Here is a 15836-nt window from a genome sequence, read left to right as displayed (position 1 = left end):
ATGGCCCAAATCTATTCACAAGACTAACTTGAAATGGGCTTCCCTGGTGGCTCAGCAGTAAAGAGTGTGCCTGCAATGCAGGAGACGCAGGAGACCTGGGTTCGATCCCTGGGTCGTGAAGATTCCCTGGAGGAGGGCATGGCAACTCACTCCAGTATTCTTGCCTGGAGAATCCCATAGAGAGAGGAGCCTGGCGTGCTACAGTCCTTGGGGTCACAAAGAGTCGGATACAACTGAAGCAACCGAACATGCATGCAAACTTCAAATACCAACTGCCTGTTTCTATGGTGCAAACATACTCTGAGATGACGACATCTACTGTCACTGAGGTATTCCCGAGGGTGGGCCCAACTAGGAGGAAAGATGTTCCCAAAGGTGCATCTCCAAAGCAAAGATACCTGCTGCAACGTGACTGCTTAGACAGAAATGCTCTCTTGGGGGACATATTCTTAGGTGGTGACTGGATTTCACAGCCACATCCTGTGCTTAGTGACATGTATGTGCACACAGCAGCCCACATAGTAAATGCCACAGGTTGCTCTGAGAGTGTGTGTGCTCAGTCGTGTCTGACTCTTTGCGACCCCGTGGACTGTAGCCCACCAGGCTCCTCTGTCCATGGAATCTTCCAGGCAAGAATACTGGAGCAGGTCACCATTTCCTATTCCAGGGGATCTTCCTGACCTAGGGATCGAACCCGTGTCTTCTGCATTAGCAGATGGACTCTTTATCACTGCGCCACCTGGGAAGCAGGAATAGTCAATCGGATGGCCTGTAGGCTTTTCCCAGGGTGCACTCTGGGGTTTTTTTAGCTCCAGCTACTGATCTCTTCTGATCATTTCTGTGAATGGTTCCTGCAGAAATCCAGCTTCCACCTGTGCCTTTCTCCTGGAGGTCAATCACCAGAAACCTGCCCCTCAAGTCCCTCCCAGGCCATTCCTGGACCCTCAGGGCATGCTCTGAAAGGGCAGGGATTGGCCTCGACGCAGCCAGGACCCAATAGCAGGGTCAGCTGCCCTAAGTGAGCGCGTGAAAGATGCTAATGTACCAAAGTCGGCACAAAGGGTGTGTATGCTCACTGTGGAGAAGGAGGAGGGAGGATCCATTTAGAAAGAATCGTGGACAGAGCCAAAGAGACCTGTTCCGGGTTCAAATCCCTGCCCAGCCACTGGACCACCACGTGATCTGAGATATAGAACTTGACAAGATACCTAAGGATGCCCTGGTTCCTCCATCTGCACAAAGGTAATTATCCTACTTACCTCAAAGTGCTGTTGGGAAGATTTCATGACAGTAGCACTTTCTATGTGCACTAGTTGAGCACTTACTCTGTGCCAGCCAGTCTTTTAAATGCTTTTTTTAAAAATATATATTAACTCATTCTTTGTAAGAAAATAATTTTGTGCAGGGTACAAAGCAAGTCCTTGGGAGATATTAACTGTGTTCGATAGAACTGGCATTCATGGCAAGAAGAGACACTGATTCTACCCTCCTCCCACCACCTCCTGACTCCAAGCTGAAGCCAATCTCATGCAATGAATAACTGACAGGTAGAGAGAAGAAAGCTGAGTGCCGAAGAATTGATGCTTTTGAACTGTGGTGTTGGAGAAGACTCTTGAGAGTCCCTTGGACTGCAAGGAGATCCAACCAGTCCATTCTGAAGGAGATCAGTCCTGAATATTCATTGGAAGAACTGATGCTGAAACTGAAACTCCAATACTTTGGCTACCTGATGCGGAGAGCTGACTCATTTGAACAGACTCTGATGCTGGGAAAGATTGAAGGCAGGAGGAGAAGGGGACGACAGAGAATGAGATGATTGGATGGCATCACCAACTCAATGGACATGAGTTTGAGTAAATTCTGGGAGTTGGTGATGGACAGAGGCCTAGCATGCTGCAGTCCATGGGGTCGCGCAAAGCGTCAGACACAACTGAGTGACTGAACTGACTGACTGAGAGAGACGAAGGGAGAAGAAGGACACAGGGGACTTGTTGGGTGTGTGTCTAGGACACACCAAGGGTCTTGGCACCCCTGGACTCCTCCTGCTCCATCCTTGCATTCTAAACGCCAGGCCCTTTTCCTGTGGCCCAGGCTGCTCTCAACCTCAGTTCGCCGCATCCCTGGCCGACCCGGCCAACAAGCAAAGCTCCAGGGAAGGCAAGTGAACAAAAAATGTCTTACCATCATTTATAGTCTGGAAATTCCCCTGATCTAGAAAGAAATACAGATTCATCTTAGTCGGTTCTGCTGTTTCTAAATGACACGCGGTCACAGCAAAGGGCTTGAGGTCCACCTTACAATCACGCCAGGGGGCGCTGTGATTCAGTCTTGAGCTTGTGAGCCTGTGGCATTCTTGCTAAAAGCGTTTGGGGTTTTGGAATAGAACTTCAAACCAAATGGGCCGTTTGTTTTGAACTACTATGGGGCGTTCAGTAGCTTTAGACGTAAAAAAGTACGTGTCTGTTTACCATGCCCCTAACACTAGTTAACAGTCCCATGCGATCTATGCTCAGAAACCACCCAGCTTATTTCATTCTCCTGAGTACTATCTTTTCTGCCGAGCAGACTGCATCGATCTCCAAGTCTGAGGATTTTGTGGATGGGAACCTTGTCTGAGCCCTCTCCATGGACTAAGCGGAGGATGTCCAGCCTAAGGGGATGGTAGAGACGGACAGGATGGCACAAAAAGGAGGCTGTAACAACAATTCAAGACGTGACCAAGGATTAGCATCCCGGAAACGTGTTCACGATCCTCTTCTGAATTCGCCTCCATCGTCTCCATGCAGATTTAGACAAGGACTTAGAAGGCAAATAAGAACTGCGTCTGGGTGGCAGCCGCCCACCTGCCTGCTCTTCACTCTTTTGCCCCCAAAGATGAACGCTGTTCTACCGCTAATGGCAGCTGACACTTCTGAACTCCATTGATCAGAAGTCCTTTTTTTGCCCTAGAGCTTCAGAAAATATGTCAAAGGTACAGTTTGGGAAATGGAACTTAGAGATAAGCCCCCATCAGGGAACTGTGATGCTTAGATAAAATATTAGGGTGGGGGTGAGGGTAGGGTGACTAAGTCAGCCTAAGTCTATATCTGTTCCCTCGAGTTCCTGGCACCAGTGCCAGGAATAACAGAAAAATGCTCTTCCTTCCTCCTCTGTCTGGCCAAATCTTACACCAGCCCTATACCTCCGTTTACCTGTGACTTCCACCGGGTGGCTCTCTCTGATGGCTTGAGCACAGGCCTCTTGCCAAGGACATCTCTCCCCAGCACCCATCACAGCTGTACTTGTAACTGTGTGCTCAGAGATTACTGTCTTTCTTTCCATAAAACCCTAAGTCGCTCCAGGGGCCTGTCCTGTTTAGAAGGATCCTGGTAGGACTCGCTCTTGACGGACAAGGTGGCATTGATGTTGAGCCCATTGTGAAAGATGTGTGAAAGTTCAATGTTAGCAACTCTCTTATGGAAAAGTCTTTACATCAACAAGCCAGACTTAACGATGTACCCAATAACCATTTGGGAAAATGTTTAAAAGCTGCATTTACTTGACATTAAGCAAAACGTAGACATTAAGAAAAAATAAGTTTAAAAAGGTAGCACTTAAAATATATGCATAGATCTCCTGTCACTTGCTTTGGAAATTCTTAGTCAAATCTTATAAGTACATTGCAAACATGAAAGCTTAATTCAATCCTGGGCCATGTAGCAGGCTTGATCAAAATGGGGTCTGCAGACCATCTTTATTTTCAGTTACATAAAAATTCAGATACCCAAGTCCCACCCCAGACCACCCAAATCCAAGTGTCTGGGGTGGGGAGGTGAATTCTAAGGACCTGCATTCAACCAAATACCCTAGTTGATTCTGATGTGCACTGAAGTTTGAGGTGAAGGCAAAACAAAATCAAAGAAAAAACTAACTGTGTAACCACAGTCCATTTGTCCTGCAGCTGAAAGAAGTTTCTATTGCCTTCGTATTTCCATGAAGGACGCAAATCACATTATTACCCAATCCTCATACCATTCACTAAGTTCCAGAGAGGCTGTGTGTATTCTTCAGATATAAATAGCTATATAGAATGATAAACTTTAAACCAAATACACCATACCATTTTCAAAATACTTACCATGTGTTCTGGGAGAATCTGACTCAGAAACTATAAAAGAATAAAAGAAAAATCAGACATGTGCATGTTTCATGCATAAGGACCCTAACCAAGAAATCCACCTTTGAGCCATTGCTTTTTTTATAGTTGACTCTCAATTGCAGATCTAGTGCAATGAGAGATCTAAGCTTGCTTCCAAAATGCCTGCAGGGTGAAAGTACACAAAGACTTGTTTTTTTTTTTTTTAAAAAGGAAGTCTACACTTATGCCATCTCTTCTTCCTTGCACACATACCCAAGGAGGCCCATTTTTAAAAGCTTAATCATGGCAGATGATGTTGAACATTTTCTAGCCTGGGAACCTGGAGTCATACTCCAGAGTTCTACATCATACTCAAGAATTTTACAAGTGTCATCTCAGCTCATCCTCATAGAACCCCATAGGGAAGCTGGCTTGAGTAGGTGACTCAGACCAACTGACCAGTAAGTGACAGCTGGACCTGTACTCAGATGGTTGCTCTTAACCATTTCGCTCTTCTACCTTCCAGTGTATATATATTTACCAATTGTATTATTTGTATTTGGCTCAAATCATAGTCTGTGCTTTTGCGCAAGCAGGTATGCTCATGCACACACAGGACTGCCATAAAAGAGGAATTAGGGAGCAGAAGCAGTTAGCACTTAGAGCACTGACTGAGGCCAGGGTACTCCTTATTCCCCCAAGACTTGTAGCAGTTCTAGAGAAGAAAAGGAATGTGATTCTCACCAGAGAGGCTCAGCTACATACGCTGCCCCACCACTGCCCCTGCCGCCCTGCTGGACACCCAGTGGGGCCGCCTGAGGGCCAGAGACCTTAGGAAAGGAGTGTGACCGGACAGACACGGCCTCGGGGCCGATCTCATGGTCAGGATGGAACCTCACAAGGAAGGAGCTAAGGGTCTAGGTGGACCCCATCAGAGGAAACCCTTCCTGTCCCACATCTAAAACCCAGCAGAATTCTCTGTGGCAGTCCCTCCTGAGTCCTTGGGGGTGGCCTTGGGCACCACAATTGCCCAGCCTATCTGGAGTTCAGGTAGACTTACCAGAGCTGAGTAACTCCCAGAAAGCACTTTCTGTGGTGTGTCTCGTTGCTGATGTTGCTGGAACTACAAAGAAAAACAGGCAGATGAGAGCTCTTCCAAAAACAAGCATTAAAGCCAGACCCACCCTCCCTCCCATCAGCTAATTCGAGCAGCAGAGGGAGTTGCTTTGCTCTTTGCTTCAGAGGGTAGCTGGACCCATTATTCATTAACTCATTGATTCACTCAGGGAATATGGGCCTGTCTCTGACCACACAAGGGGCACGGAGGAGAGGGATCCATCACTGAAGGTAAGATGTAATCCTCTGGAGCTCAGAGGCCAATGGCAGCCAAACCTCGTGAGCGTGATCAGTCGCTCAGTCGTGTCCAATTCTTTGTGACCCCATGGACTGTAGCCCGCCAGGCTCCTTGGTCCATGGGATTTCCCAGGCAAGAATATTGGAGTGGGTTGCCATGCCCTCCTCCAGGAGGTCTTCCTGACCCAGGGATTGAACCCGTGTCTCCTGCATCTCCTGCATAGGTAGGCAGGTTCTTTATCACTGAGCCACCTGGGAAGCCCCTGGCAGCCAGACTTGCTAACCAGTAATTCTCCATTTTGGCCAATGAGGAACACAGTGGAGGGGAAATGGAAACCTCAAAAGAAGCAATTCCTGGGCTTGGAAGAAGGGCAGGAGGACTCCAGAGAGGACAGGATGTTTCAACAAGGCTTAGAAGAAGGCATAGATATATATCAAGAAAGAACAGGGTGAAAGTTGTTAAGTTGCCAGATGAAACTCAGAATGCCCAGTAAAATTTGAATTTCAGATAAACAATGAATTCTTCTTTAATGTAAGTATGTTCAAAATATTACATGGAATGTGTATACTTAAAATTTTTATCTAAAATTTGAATTTAGCTGGATGTGTTATATTTTTGTTTACAATATCTGGCTACTCTCCAGTATTCTTGCCAGGGAAATTCCATGGGCAGAGGAGCCTGGCGGGCTACGGTCCATGGGAGATCCCAAAGAGTCAGACATAACTGAAGTGACTTAGCACTCACTAGATGGAAGGCATCCCAGCAGGGGCAGCAGACAAAAAGTTGTTTTAACTGTCCCTTAGGTAACTAACCCCCGAGCCGGGTCCACTGAGCTCTCCATCCTTTCTGTAAACCTACTGACCACTAGCGCTAGGGGGCTAATTTCTAGTACACTTGGCAACTTGCATTCCAACCAAGTTGTGTGATCAGGGAATGACAGATATGAGCCCTGAACCTGTTTATGTTGATTGTACTTGACACTAAAATAAATATTAAGTAAATTGATCAAATATGGTACAAATAGAAAGATGTCCTTCAAAAAAATAAGGTGAATGCTTTGGAAATAAAACTAAGGTGCTCAAAAGAAATTGAGTGGGTTAGGCAGCAAAAAGGAGAAATATATTTAAAGCAATTGAACTTATACCCTTTGTTCATTCAGTCACTCAGTCATATCCTGCACTTTTGCAACCTCATGGACTGTACCTTGCCAAGCTCCTGTGCCCGTGGGATTTCCCAGGCAAGAATACTGGAGTGGGTTGCCATTTCCTACTCCAGGGGATCTTCCTGAGCCAGAGATCAAACTCTCATCTCCTATGTTGCCAGGCAGATTCTCTACCACTGAGCCACCTAGGAGGCTGCTTTGCAAAGGTCTTTCATTTCACACTCTACTTTAGAGAGACTAAAAATGAAAAGTTATAGATATGCCAAATGGGAGCAATTTATGCAAGAAAGGTGCTGCAGAACTGCAGAAGACCTCTGCTGAGAGAGAAGCCTACAGCAACAAATTGGCGAGTCAAAGTGTGTTTATAAGTTTTAAGATAAAAGGAAACATTTTAAATGTGTATCTATCATATTTTTTATTTTAAACAATATTTTTGAAGGAAAAAAACAACTCCCTGACCCAGTCACATTAGAAAAGGGTTCTTTTAGAACAATGGCTCTTAAAATGGTTCCATGAATCTTCAGTACCAACCAGCACCTGGGAATTTGTTTTTAAAAAATGCAAATTCTTAGGCCTCCCCCAGACTTAAGAATTTACCCTTGAGGTGATGCCCAACAATATGTATCCATTCCAGGTGATTCTGACACACATTCATGTTTGAAAACCACTGTCTACTGTGCAGCAGAAGTGTTTTGACAGAGTGGTAGGGAATAATGTATTCAACAATCACGCTCCTTGTAGAAAGTGAAGAGGAACAATGGGCTGTTGATGAGGGTGAAAGAGAAGAGTAAGTTTCAAGCTGGCTTGAAACTCTGCATTAAAAAAACTAAGATCAAGGCATCCAGTCCCATCACTTCATGGCAAATAGAAGGGGCAAAAGTGGAAGCAGTGACAGATTTTATTTTCTTGGGCTCCAAAATCACCGCAGATGGTGACTGCAGCCGTGAAATTGAAAGACGTTTGCTCCTCGGAAGGAATGGCAAACTTGGACAGCAGGTTAAAAAGCAGAGACATCACTTTGCAGACAAAGGTCTGTAGAGTCAAAGCTATGGTTTTTCCAGTAGTTGTGTACAGATGTGAGAGTTGGACCATAAAGAAGACTGAGCGCTGAAGAACTGATGCTTTTGAATTGTGGTGCTGGAGAAGACTCCTGAGAATCCCTTGGACTCCAAAGAGAACAAACCAGTCAATCCTAGAGATCAGCCCTGAATATTCATGTGAAGGACTGATGCTCCAATATTTTGGTCACCTGATACAAAGAGCTGACTATTGGAAAAGACCCTGCTGCTGGGAAAGACTGAAGGCAGGAGGAGAAGGGGGCAGCAGAGGGTGAGATGGTTAGACGGCATCCCTGATCCAATGGACATGAATCTGTGAAAACTCCGGGAGATGGTGGAGGACTGAGGAGCCTGGCGCACTGCAGTCCAAGGGGTGGCAAAGAGTTGGACATAACTTAGCAACTGAAAACAACAACAGCTGGATGCCTGACCCAGCAGGCAGGGGAATGTTGAGATGACACAGTGCTGCCTCTGGAAATTGGCTCTAGTGGACGAAACTTAGAGACAAACAGAGGACAGGGAACTGAGAGCTCCGATTGTGGGATGTCGGGAGTCCAGAAGAAGAGCTCACGGAATGGAACCAGGACTTCTGAGCAGAAGTGCACCGGGCAGAGGGGAAGATGTGGATGAAAACAGGCTCCAAGGAAGTAAAACACTATAAATAAACTTCCCTTGAGGAGCAACCCAGAAGAATGAAACTACCAACTCTGTGTAAAGCTTCTTGGCTGTCTCCTCAGATGAAGAGATGAAGCGGGTTTCCGGATGGAAGGACTGAATATAGGACTATCAGTCGTTCTAAACTAATTCATAGGTTTGATATCATTTCCACCAAAAAGTTTCTCTTGGATTGGTCTTTAAAAAACAATTTTGAAGTTTATCAAGAAAAATAAATAGGCTAGAAATGACTGATAAGTTCTTGAAAAAGGAAAAAAAATCCTGCTGGGGAGAGGGAAGGGACAATGTGGGTTTGGGACTGGGGGTCTTGGCCACCTACGAACCTGGGAGACAGGAACCTTGAGTTCAAATTCTAGCTCTGCTGTTTATTTGGTCTCTAAACTTGGGCAAGCCATTTATTCTCACCCAGTCCTAGTTTCTTCATCTGCAAAAAGATAGTTATACTAACCTACTTCACAAGGTTATTGTGAAGACAGAGTTAGAAAACTATATCAGATGCTTAATTAATATAGTGTTTGCCATGTTGTCAGCATTCAAAAAATTATGATTAGCTCCAAAATATTCAAAATAAAGCTATAAAAATTAAAGCAAAATTTAAAATTTAAATTATTTTAGAATCATTTTAGATATTTACTTCACACCAGAAGGCAAAATAATTTTCAAAACCAAAGAACAGGATTTTATTAAACAAATGAAAACAGGAAACTAATTAAATGTTTATTTGATTTTTGTGAAATGTCTAGATTTTAAATCAACAGGAAATTACAAAGAAAAATAGCAATAAATTTAATTATGTTAAAATATTTGTGCAGAAGGAAATCAAAATTTAAAGGCAAATAACAAATTGGGAAAATATTTGTCATCAATATAATGGACCAAGTGGAGAGAGTTTGTTCAATATAATGGACAGAGAGAGTTTCTATAAACCAACAAAGATGATACTAACTTTCACACAAAAAAATAGAGGATAAAAACAGACAGTTCAAGTAAAGGAATTCAAATGGCTTAAAATTTTTCACCTTCACTATAAAGCAAAGAAATGCAAATTAAAATAACTACATCAATTTTTATCCAACAATTCAGCCAAGAGTTTTGAATGGTAATATTCAGATTCAGCAAAGTTGTAGAAGATTGCATTCTCCTTTTTTACTATTGGAGAAAGAATTGGTAGATTGCTAGAAAAAATGTAACAGTATGCTTTAAAATCTTAAAAAGATCAACTCTCTGACTCAGTAATTCCACATCTAAGAATCTAGCCAAAGGAAATCATAATTTACTTAATGTGGACAACGATGCATGAACAAACATGATCTTCACAGTATTATCTGTTATAATTACAGAAAGAATCGGAAAAAGGGTGGTAGAAATAGGAAGAGGTTGGTAAAAGGGCACAAACTTTCAGCCAGGTGATGAATAAGATCTTAGGATCTAATGTAAAACATGGGGACTACAGTTGATAAAACTGCATCTGTTATACATCTGAAATTTGCTAAGGGAGTAGAACTTAAATGTTCTCACCAAAATAAAAATAGACATGTGAGGTGATGGCTATGTTCTCAACTAGATGAGGGAGAATCTTTCCACCACGCATATGCATATCAAATCACCACAAGGTGCTCTTTAAATATCCTGTACATTTCTTGGCCATTCATACCTCAATAAAGAGAAAATTTTTTAAAAAGAATAAAACTTGAAAAAAAAAAACTTCAATCTCCCAAAATCATGAATGCATGTTAAAATGTTCAGAATACAAACTATAGAAAAACTGTATGTTAAATGCTATCCTTTAGGGACTTCCCTGGCTGTCAAGTGGTTAAGACTCTGAGCCTCCACTGCAGGGGACATGGATTTGATTCCTGGTCAGGGAACTAGATTTGGCATGCCACTCGGCGGGTGGGGGGGTGCGGCGGGCGTGGGGAGCGGGGAATGATATCACTTCCATACACATGTAATTGGAAAGAAATACGTATTTTAATAAAGCCAATCTCAGGTGATAGGACGAGGTGTGTTTTCATCTTTGCTGTGTTTCTCTGGTTCCTATACTCTCCACCCTAACTGTGCATTAAAAGCTGTGGTTTGAGGCTGAATGCGGGAGATGTGGTGGCAGGTGATTTAGAAGGCAAATTCTTTTAGGTTCAGGAGGAAGTGTGGTTGTAGGCTAAAGGAAAAGAACAAGGATGAAAGAAAAAGAAGATAAGGAAAAAAAATGAAGCTAAGGATAAAGCAGAGAGGGAGGAAGAGGAAAGAGAAGGAGGGGAGAGGAGGGGACGTGTAGGGAGGGAGATAAGCTGCTCTTATCTCTTGGCAATTACAGCTTTCCCAGCGTTGAGCTAACTGTGCTACCTGCAGTATCTCGTTTTATCCTCAGGATATCCTTTATCAGATTATTACAGTGTCAGATTATTACACAGTCTACTTTATGGAAGGGAAACCCAAGGCTTAGGGATGTGAAACAGCTTGTCAAAGGTCACACAGCGCTGACAGTGAAACTGATGCCGGAAGTCAAGGGCACTGACCCCAGAGTAAATGTGCTCATAGCTCAGCTCCGCCGCTTCCCAAGATTCAAGTGCAAACGAGATTCCGTTTCAACTTGTCAGAAAGCAAAGCATTCTGAAATAATAATCTTTAGTGATGGAGAGTTTGTGGTCAGCATTGCCCCTGACAGCACTGGGGTTGGTGGAGTTTGGGGTGGTAACAGCGTGGAAGGACATAAGTGCAGTCATCGGGCAGCAATTGGGCCATTTCTAGGGAGGAATTTGAGGCACAGGGAGGGTGTGTCTTCTAATTATTACCTCCCAGCAATGGACAGGTATTTGGGATTCAGTGTCAGGTTGCCTATCTCAGGACAAGGGGAGTCTGGTCACTGTAGTCCTCTTTCCCTTCCAACCCAGCTCTGGGGACTCAAAGAATAGCTGGTCCACCCTCCATCCCTGCCCTTCCCTCCTCAAGAGCCCAGCTCATATGCTGCACTCCATGCTCAGTGGTCACGAGTATCCGCTGGGAAGCAACATTTCTGGCTTTCCTGTGAATGACCCCATTATCTACCTGGTGATGCTCTGTCCCCACCTCCTCCATGCCACAGCATTGCATGGGTTTAGAGCAGCCAAGAGTGGAGAAGAGACTTGTAGGATACTGTATGGTATCACTTACATACAGTTTTAAAACAACACAAATGAATACACATGCAAAAGAGAAACAAACTCAGATTTAGGGGCTTCACTGGTGGCTCACTGATAAAGAATCTGCCCGCCAATGCAGGAGATGTGGGTTCGATCCTAGGTCAGGATGATCCCCTGGAGGAGGAAATGGCAACCCACTCCAGCATTCTTGCCTGGAGATTCCGACAGACGTGGGAGCCTGGCAGGCTGCAGTCCACAGGGTCGCAAAGAATCAGACACGACTTAGCACCTATACAGATTGCTCCTGATATGGGGTCTTGTTTAGTTACTAAGTCATGTCCGACTCTTTTTGCCACCCCATTGGACTGTAGCCTGCTGGGCTCCTCTGTCCATGGGATTTCCCAGGCAAGAATGCTGGAGAGGGCAGCCATTTCCTACTCCAGGGGCTCTTTCAGAACCAAGGATTGAACCCGTGTTTCCTGCGTCTGCAGGCAGATTCTTTACCACTAAGCCACCTGGGAAGCCCCAGTATGGTGTCTGGCTCCCTTTAAACTATACATAAGGATGAGAAATACTTTTCAGGACCTGGCCCAGGGCACAGAGAATGGCTCAGGAAGGGTCCTCCTGCCCCTCCATTACGGCCAGCAGGAGCCTCTGCTAGGCTCTAAGGGATGCATGCTGTTGTACTAAGTGAGCCAGACACGGTTCTTGCCCTCCAGGATCTCCCTGCATAGCAGGATCTCTAGAAAAATCCATAGAGTTAAGATGCTATCGGAGAATAAGAGTGGCAAGCATCGGATGACACATGGCTTGTGAGTGTGTGTGGTTGTGTGTTGAGCGTACACGTCAGGGTTCCTGGATGGGACAATGCCCATGGTATTTAAAAAAGAGCAGCTAGATTTAGCCAGAGCTGAGGAGGTGGGGAGGGGAAGAATAAGACTGTGTTCCAGGTGGAGGCAACAGCGTGAGAGCAGTCACCACAGCAAGAGGCAGCTCCTGAGGGTGTAAGGTGGCCGGGACAGAAGTGCTCTGCACTGTAAGACATCCTGCTGGAAAGCATCCTGCTGGAAAAGGGGCAGAACAAATAAAATCATGGGGTGGAAATAGCAGGGGACAGGTTGAAACTGAAACCCTGGTGGGGGTTGTCAAGCCAGCTGTGGAGAGACCTGAGGCTGGAAGCAAGGGTCCTGAGTGCCTGGCTGAGACTCAGGCTCTGGGCGTGGCCTTGGACTTCCTCTTCATTCTGGAACATTCCACACCTAGATTGGGCTGAGTGACCTAACACCCAGAGGGTAGCTTGTGCAGTAAAGACAAGTTGCAGCCAAGAGAGCTGATGAGGGAATAATTAGACATCTGTGGGACCTATTTAAAAGATAACAGAAGTGCCTACCCCAGCCCAGTGTCAGCCACCTAAGGACATCTTACAATTTCCTCCTTCTTTTTAATGTGTTAATTATTGCCCAAATCCCTGATAAACTGTGAAAAGGGGAAGTACAAGCATTAACTAATTGTAAGCAATTATTACTTTCTCATTTTGACCTTGAAGAAATGAGACCAGGGAAGTTGAGTTTAAAAAAAAAAAGATTATTTTGAAATAATTTTCCAGAAAAGTTGCAGAAAATACAGTTTCCATATCCTCTTACCCAATTTTCCTTCATGATAACATCTCCTATGACCAAGCTACATTTGTCACAATTACCAACCGACAAGGGTACACTCCTACTGATAAAACTCTGGGCTTTATTTGGATTTCACCAGTTTTTCCTTTTTCTAGGATCCAATCCAACATGCTGCCTTGCATTTATGAAGTCGTGTTAGGATTATGCCCAGAAGAGTAACGGTGGATGGTGCCCAGACACTCCACATGCCAGACACCGAATGGGTGAGCCCATGTCTGTACAACCTTATGAAGCTGGAACACAAGCCCATTTTAAAGTGAGTAAACTGAAGCTTGCAAAGGCCCAGAGTTGGTAAATGGCAGAACCAAAGACATTGCCAGGAGCAGAAGGAGTTTCATGGCTGCTTTAGACCAGCACAAACCTGAACTCTTTGACTTTTTCTCAAGAACTGGTGCAGAGACTAGAACTGGGCAGTGTCTGCTGCCTGGGTTTCCCCAGCACGGAGCTCCTCCACAGGGCTCCAGCGCTGACCTGAAAGCCACCGTTCATCTCCTTAGCCGAGTTCTCCGCAAGAAACAGTGGGAGCTAACCGGACAAATCCTTTACTCAAATGCCAGCAGACCTCCTCCAGGTTCAAATCCTGGCCCAGCCCTGCAACAACTGCTGACCTTAGACAAGACACAGAACCTCTCTGAGCCTCAGTTTCTTCATCTGCAGGGTGGATACCCAACTTGGGAGTTGTCAGCAGATTTAGACAAGAAAAGGTAGGTGTCTGTCTCACAGAATACCTGGTACAGAGCAACCACTTTGCAGAGGTTTAATTCTCAAGGCTAAAATGCAAATGCAGGCATGCGTGTCTGTGCACGTGTGTGCACATGCACAACCACAGCCCCCTCAAGCCACTTGTAGAGGGTGCCGTAAGCCCCTCTACATAAGCCTTTGTAGATAGTGAAGTGAAAGTCACTCAGTCGTGTCCGAATATTTGTGACCCTGTGGACTATACAGTCCATGGAATTCTCCAAGCCAGAATACTGGCGTGGGTAGCCTTTCCCTTCTCCAGAGGATTTTCCCAACCCAGGGATCGAACCTGGGTCTCCCACATTGCAGGCAGATTCTTAACCTGCTGAGCCACCAAGGAAGCCCAAGAATACTGGAGAGGGTAGCCTATCCCTTTCTTCAGCGGATCTTCCTGACCCAGGAATTGAACCAGGGTCTTCTGCATTGTAGGCAAATTCTTGACCATCTGAGCTATCAAGGAAGACCCCTTTGTAGATAAGGACAGGTCAGTTCATTCCCTGTCCCATAGGGGCTGACGTGAACCCCCTGTCACTTTTCAGAGCCAGTGCAAGTCTGGGGATGCACTTCATATTGATAAAAGCCAGAGCTAAGAACACTGCCTTCCATTTCCCAGTATTCTGATGGAGACATAGTCTCTGGCCCCTAGTCTGTCCAGAGCCAGTACCCACCGAGGTCCTCCTGACAAGAGGGGAAGGCAAGTGTTGCCCGTCAGTGAGTTTCCTGTCACAGACCTAGACACAGAGACAGCGAAAGATAAGAGAACGAGAGAGAGAGACAGACAGGAAGGGAGGAATGATAAACAGACTGGCTAAATGTCCTGTTCACTGAGCATCTCGGTAAAGCGACATTGCAGTTCAAGGTCTCGGTGATTTGCCCAGGGCTCTTTCATGTCCATTTTGTCACTTGACATTCTAAGAACACAAAGATGTGCTTGAAACTAATCTCCAGATCATTTATCTAAAGCAGTCACAGACAGGGACTTCCCCGCTGGTCCAGTGGTTAAGAGTCTGCCTTGCAATGAAGAGGATGCAGGTTTGATCCCTGGTCAGGGAACTAACAGCAACCCACTCCAGTGTTCTTGCCTGGAGAATCCCAGGGATGGGCGAGCCTGGTGGGCTGCCATCTATGGGGTCACACAGAGTCAGACACGACTGAAGTGATTTAGCAGCAGGGAACTAAGATCCCATATGCCTTAGGGCAGCTAAGCTCATGTGCTGCGACGGAAGATCCCATATGATACAGCCAGGGTCCCACGTGCCCCAGATAAGACCCCACATAGCCAAATAAACAAATAAAAATTTAAAAATAAAGCAGTGACAGACATAGATTTGGAATCTTAATGATCTTTTCTGTGCTCAGCTATGTGATCTGATTTTGCCTGGTAATTGTTAATTATCAAGCCAGACACACCTGCAGATAGAAGTCACATTATGCACATTTACAGGGCAATCTTTGCTGGCCATGTTCGTCAATACACAAACCGCAGGCTTAATCCATGATAACAAAGTTTTAATAATATACATTTTTCCTTAATTTCAGGAATTTTTCTAAAACCAATCAATCATTTCCTTAGTTGAGTGACTCACTGAAGACAAGTGACATAGTGATTGGCTTTGTCTAACTACAACCATTGCATTTCTCAGCCAGAAACAAAGCAAAAAATCTTTGCAATTACAATGATCACCAAAGAACTATCCCCCCGTTCTTGATATAAAACTCCTCTTGAGATGAAGGAATAGCACCAAGAAACAGATATAATTTGCCACGATTCAGATTTTCAGCAGTGAAAAACAAATGTAATAATTAAATATAATACCTGTAGATAGAATTTGACCCAATAAAAGACATATTTGAAGGATGACTGTGGAGATCCCCATTTTGCTGGGTTCTTCTCAATCTCAGTAAAAATGCCTTGATATTTATAGGTTCGTAGT

The 15836-nt window shown here is 44.8% G+C and overlaps 1 protein-coding gene and 1 long non-coding RNA gene across 17 annotated transcripts in view; one reads left to right on the top strand and one right to left on the bottom strand.

Annotated features, from left to right (window-relative positions):
• LOC133239499 (deleted in malignant brain tumors 1 protein-like) overlaps positions 1-15825 on the bottom strand; it is a 45470-nt gene extending 29645 nt beyond the window's left edge. For 14 of the 15 annotated variants that reach the window (XM_061403751.1, XM_061403755.1, XM_061403754.1 and 11 more), the window contains exons 1-4: positions 15719-15825; positions 5178-5240; positions 4118-4147; positions 2182-2211 (exon numbers count right to left, since the gene is read on the bottom strand). In XM_061403751.1, coding sequence (XP_061259735.1) covers positions 2182-2211; positions 4118-4147; positions 5178-5240; positions 15719-15779 — 184 coding nt within the window. In that variant the 5' untranslated portion in view covers positions 15780-15825. The remainder of the gene's footprint in view (positions 1-2181; positions 2212-4117; positions 4148-5177; positions 5241-15718) is intronic. The other variant, XM_061403756.1, reaches the window with a different exon arrangement.
• Positions 12816-15836, top strand: part of LOC133239507 (uncharacterized) — a 30436-nt gene continuing 27415 nt past the window's right edge. Inside the window, exon 1 of one of the 2 annotated variants that reach the window (XR_009733856.1) lies at positions 12816-13868. This is a non-coding gene — a long non-coding RNA (uncharacterized LOC133239507). The remainder of the gene's footprint in view (positions 13869-15836) is intronic. The other variant, XR_009733855.1, reaches the window with a different exon arrangement.

This window comes from Bos javanicus, chromosome 26 (genome assembly GCF_032452875.1).
Source record: "Bos javanicus breed banteng chromosome 26, ARS-OSU_banteng_1.0, whole genome shotgun sequence".
NCBI lineage: Eukaryota > Metazoa > Chordata > Mammalia > Artiodactyla > Bovidae > Bos > Bos javanicus.
Note: the sequence above shows the minus strand (reverse complement) of the source record. Positions and strands in the feature narration are given on the sequence as shown.